Genomic DNA, 5,524 nt, shown 5'->3' with positions numbered 1-5,524 from the left:
ATTGTTTCCAAGTGTTCATATCAAGGAAAATTATAAATTCATGATAACAGCTTTAAAGCATGTTACAAAACGCTTAACATGTTGAGTTTTCCTATGGACTTTCCTAATAGACTCCAAAGCAAACAAAAAAGGTAAGGAATTCCCAGCTGCCGCTGAAGGGTAATACCATCAGCCCAGAAGCTTCTTTCCCCCTTCTCTACTGTCTCCARGTAGCTATTTGTCCAGTTACTTGCTCCAAGTATTCCACTGAAAGAAGGTGTTGATTTTYCTGTCAAAAATTCTATGCTCTCATGTATATCTAACATGTATCAAGTTAGATACCTAAAAGGGACTGACAGCAAAATACTAGACATTCACTGCTTGCTGGTTCAGAACTCATTACTCACTTGCTTCAAATGGGATTTTAAAAGATCCAGGACCAACCAGCTAAATCAGAGCACTTACTCTGTACATGATTATCATTTCCCAGAAATATCTAACTAGAAACTTGAGAGGAAAGAAATGATAATACACCTCTGTCCTTCAGTTATACCCTATTAAGTTTTCAAAGAAGTTTGTGTGGCCCAGAAACAAACTTCAAACATCTTAACTAYTCCACAATCCTACAACTTTTTAAATAATCTTAAACCACAACCAAGAATAACTTCTGGGAGGGCATCTTCTATTATTCAGCCTACAAGCGAAGCACTGGAGTTGCACATGTTTAAAGAGACATTTACCTGAGAGTTGACCCAAACATAAGACAGAAGAACACACAGCTTACAATTTCCCTAACTGTGGCTCTTTTGTATAATTGACTATAATCCATTCAGAAGAAAACCAGGTCGATATTAAAAATCTTATCATTAACAAATAAAAGTTGCAATCACAGATAGTGTAGAACCCAAACATCCGTGCCAAGTCCTTATTTTGCAATAGCTTGCGTGTGAAACAAAGTCAGAACTTTAGCATTGTTAAATAGCTGTCTGTTACAAGCATTCTTGCAGATACAGCTAGGAATCATTAAAATATTGCTTGGAAACACCACAGTCCGTTTGAACAATTTATTAGAATCCTCTTTTACAAGTTTTAGAAAAAGAATCCCAGGATTTTGCCTCCTGTGTGTTTTCGCCTAGCCTCCTCGTGGTCCATGATGCCAGCTGAGGTTGTCAGTACTATGTACCTATTGAGAAAGAAAAAGTGCTCAGTAATTTAAATTTTGTCCTATACTCATGCAGACTCAACAGCACTTTACTTTTGTATTACAACAGTTAATATTTATTAAAATTTGCGTAACGTAACTTAGGATTGGGCTAGCAAACATCAGAAAAGGAGCGACACTTTTCACAGAGTAGTTTTGAAGCACACAAAAGACATTCCTAGGCTTCAGGTTTACATATACTTGTACATTATTTTTCACATACATTCGTTCTGGAAAGTCACTTCAACCACTCCAGCACTACCAGGTTTATAGTTTCCAGACAAAGTCGGCTGCTGTTTTAAGCAGACATTTTTCTTCAGAGCAGGTATAGTTGCCATGGTGCCAGACAGCTTCCAAAGTCTGACTRCTTTTATCACTGCTTTCTCACTCAGTGTTTTGGATGCAGCTCACTGCAATGTGGATGGGTCTCTGTGCTGACAACTAAAGCTGCCTAAGTAATTTCTAATGCCAACATCCGAATTATCAGTGTATTTCATCCACAGTTAGATTACTAAGAACCTTCTGTATCACCACTCTACAAATACACTTAAAAAAAACTACTCAATATGGCACCACATAGCTACAGGAACATCAGAACTAACTTTTAGACATTTAACAACAGAAATGACAGGAATTGTTAATCCTGCCTTTGACAGGACTACGTGAGCCGAGAGTCTTCTAGCTCTGTGCTTCTCATACACTGCGATTCATTACTCTTGACTTGGCGATATTTGGGAATGACCACCATACTGTAAAATAACAGGATTCTCTGTTTTGGAGGTTTAACARAATCTTTAAGTCTTGCATCACTTAACATCCAATTCATGCACTCCCAATGAGCATAACTACAGTAGCAAGACTTACTTCCATTGATATGTTACCCTAATTATTCACTCCCCACCTGTAGATGATTACCGGTAAAATAAAAGTCAGCAAAATCCAATAACTGTTTTCACCATCCCTGTTTCAGTGCAAGTCAAAAATAGGTCCTTACTAAATACAGCCACTTTAAAACTAGTTTAAAAAAAAAAAAAAAAAAAGGCATTTACATGGCAGGTGAAAAAAGTGTCAAATGAATCTAGCCTAGACAGTATGGAAGTGTAACAAAAAACTACTTCCCTACATTCTCTCCTCCATCTTGTTTTACATAAGGTAAGTATTTAACTCCTCTCCATACTCACCCAAACTGACGTGAAGGCAGCAGGTTGTTCTGCCACTTTTCCAAATCCTTCAGCTGAACATCAAATCTGGGACTGATTACACCACACTATAAAACAGAACTCCCATTACAAACTGAAAGACTTCATAAACTGTATTCATACATTTCTCATTCTAACTCACTGCATGAAAGAATTAACAGCAACTTCAATCTTTTTTTTTAATTGCCATCAAAATTCTAGTTCCAAGGAGCATTCTCCATTACCCATAACATGAAACAAATCTTTTTCCTCAGAGAAGTGAAGACTCTCAAACTGCTGAACAGCTTTTATTTCCTTAACCTTGTCTCTCCCCACTCCTTGTCTACATGAAGTTACTTATATTGCTAGTGAAGCTACAGTAACAATGTAATGGCTAGACGTGGAAGAATACAAAAGCATGCCCTACCATTAAAGATTAACATCCTACATTATCAAAAAAAAAAAACTATGAATTACCCAGGGATATATTACTTGGAAAAATAATCACATGTCATTAGCCAAAAACATATGGATTTAAAAAAAAAAAAAAAAAAAGGAAAAAAAAAGTCTTCATCTTTTTTAAGTTAAGTGTATTAAATATTCGCCATAACCACTACTACCATTTTCAGTTAATTTAATAAATATCTAGAACAAAACCAAAAGSTTATCTTCTGCACTGACTGATATTTTCTGGAATGAAGCTTTTTTTTTACTTCTACTACTAGAAAGTGTAATGTTCAGCTGCACCACTCAACATCATCTACGAAGTCACCAGGGGACTTCGTAGGAAGTTTAAGGAATACTGTACTCAAAACTGATATATGAAACCAAACAAAATCCAGGTYATCAGTGTTTTAGTTCTCTTCCTACTACACTCTAATTTAGCTGCGAGGTTTGTTCATCATCATGACAGTACACAGCATAGTTTAAAGTATTTTTTGATTTACTGAAAGAACACCTCTCACTTGAAGTGCTTACTTGGAAACAACCATACACTGCAAAGACTTACTGAACTAGACGGCCCAACACTTTAAGACAAATACACCAAAAAACAAACAAAGCCCACGACCAACCCAACTGTCAAGATGTACATAAACAGGCGAYATGTCCCAGCAGCTTAGGAAGCACCAGTTCAATTGGAGAATGCACCACTGAACCTCCATTTAGCTGCAAGCAAAGCCCATCCAGCAGCAGCAAAGCTTGTGGTCTCTCCATTTACAGGTATTAAGTATCAACAACAAAACTCAACCGCTCTCCATCAACAAAAAGATCTTTCAAATTGCTTAAAAATASAAGAAACTAAGAAATCACTTGTTAATTAAAATGAAAAATACAATGTACTTGCAAACTTGCAGTCTGTCTAGCAGAACTGTGGCTAGGCAAGCACATAATTTTGAAACTTGAAAAAATAACACATTAGGCTACTGAGAGCATCCATGCTATTCTACAGGTACATAAACGTGGAAAATACCATGTTCCTTACAAGTAACATTTCCAAATCTGGATAAAACAGTCCCAGATTTAATCAGTTTCCTAGAGAAATAAGCACAGCAAGACAAATCCTACCTTGTTGAGTCTGCCTGTGAGATTGACAACAATCTTCCCAGCTCTGTGATCATCAATTATCTCAAACTCACCAATGTAACCTGTAAGAGATTAGAAGGCAGATAAAATCAGATGTTTAACACACAGCTACATATGATTTGTTTTAATTAGGTTACACAAAACTTGTTCAAACAACTTCATTTARGCAAGTCTAAAAAAACACCTCAAAAAAAAAAATTCAAATAGCTTCTGAACAGTTTGGGCTGAACAGCTGTGAATCAAGTGCACCAAAGGACTGTTATACTCAGCTTTTCAGAATTTGTCTCATACCTGTAGAATCCTTTTAATACTTYTAAGAAGTTCTTTTCAGAATGAATACTGCAATCAAATAAACTTTCYCCTCCACACCTTACAGTAAACATCAAACTCCTCTAAAGGCACATATAYGTAGCTTGCAGAATCATTCTACAATGGCTATTATCACCCAAAAATTGTTAAAATCTAAACATAATTACACTGTCAGCCTAGCAAAACATTTGAGCTCTTCCCAAAAATTTCYTTCATTAAAGGAAATCAGGTACTACAGTAAACCAGTCCAAAAACCATGAATAAGTGCTCACTGCTACCAAACTCTTTAGAATATTGAAGGAACCATCTAAAATTAACGTACTGCACTCTCCTGGTGATCCTTCATAGAAAAAAAAAGGCCAGGTTTGTGAAGGTTGAACTTACCATGCTTCATCATCACAGTTAAGAACCGGACAATTACTTTGGAGCACGGCCTGATGAGAACTTGGCGTTTTCCACGTTTCTCTGCATTGTTGATGCTTTTAAGAGCATCGGCCAAAACGTTCATGCGCACCATGATGCCTGGYGGGGGGAGGAAAACACCAGCAGTTATGTATACCAACTATAATAAATATGCTGTGAAACACACTCTTTCTAATGCCCTGAAAGTTCTGACATTCTTACAAAAACTTACACTACAGATTAAAAAGCACTTTTAGCCTAGCAAATAGGTCAACTCACGTAAGCTGGTATGTCCAAAGGGGCTCATAATCACTGTAACAGCTTGGGACATCTGACATACAGCTGCTGTAACTCTTTATACGTACATACACACACACACGCCCAAGTTTAAAATATGCTACCTAGAAAACGTTTCACCAACACRGCAACTTTCCAAGGCGCATTATTAGGGGCTTTAAAAATCCCAGGGCACGAGCTGTGCTTGATGGCCCGGTGACCCGCGACACTAGTTACACCTGACAGGCGGCTCCCGGAGGGGAGCCGGGCACCAACTTGCGCGTCCCGTGAGGAACCGCGCGCTCCCGCGGGCCCGCGAGGCGCTGCGGGACACGGCGCTGCGCTGCCGCTCGGTAGCGGGGCGCGAGGGCGGCAAGGTGGCGCCGGGCTGCGCTCGAGTCGAGGGCCGCTCCTGGAGCGCAGCGGGGTTTCATCGTCCGCGCTGCCCCCCACGCGACGCTCGCCCCGTCAGGGCCCGGCCAGCCCTCCCCTGCCCGGCTCCGCGCAGAGCGGAGCCGCTACCCCCGCCTCGCTCCGGAGGCTCCCGGCAGGGCAGGTGCGGCCCAAAGGCGGCGGGCCGGGCCGGGCGCCGCCC

The 5,524-nt window shown here is 39.8% G+C and overlaps 1 protein-coding gene across 1 annotated transcript in view; it reads right to left on the bottom strand.

The window, feature by feature from the left end:
* Positions 1–781: 781 nt before the first annotated feature.
* Positions 782–5,524, bottom strand: part of RPS15A (ribosomal protein S15a) — a 4,886-nt gene continuing 143 nt past the window's right edge. Inside the window, exons 2-5 of the mRNA XM_026054174.1 lie at positions 4,636–4,773; positions 3,925–4,004; positions 2,362–2,447; positions 782–1,162 (exon numbers count right to left, since the gene is read on the bottom strand). Of these exons, the coding sequence (XP_025909959.1) occupies positions 1,069–1,162; positions 2,362–2,447; positions 3,925–4,004; positions 4,636–4,768 (393 nt within the window). The 5' untranslated portion in view covers positions 4,769–4,773 and the 3' untranslated portion in view covers positions 782–1,068. The remainder of the gene's footprint in view (positions 1,163–2,361; positions 2,448–3,924; positions 4,005–4,635; positions 4,774–5,524) is intronic.

The sequence above is a fragment of the Nothoprocta perdicaria genome, unplaced genomic scaffold, assembly GCF_003342845.1.
Source record: "Nothoprocta perdicaria isolate Ctin4 unplaced genomic scaffold, notPer1 scaffold_12, whole genome shotgun sequence".
NCBI classification, from domain to species: domain Eukaryota; kingdom Metazoa; phylum Chordata; class Aves; order Tinamiformes; family Tinamidae; genus Nothoprocta; species Nothoprocta perdicaria.
The sequence above is the reverse complement of the archived record's forward strand: the minus strand, read 5'-3'. Positions and strand labels throughout refer to the sequence as shown.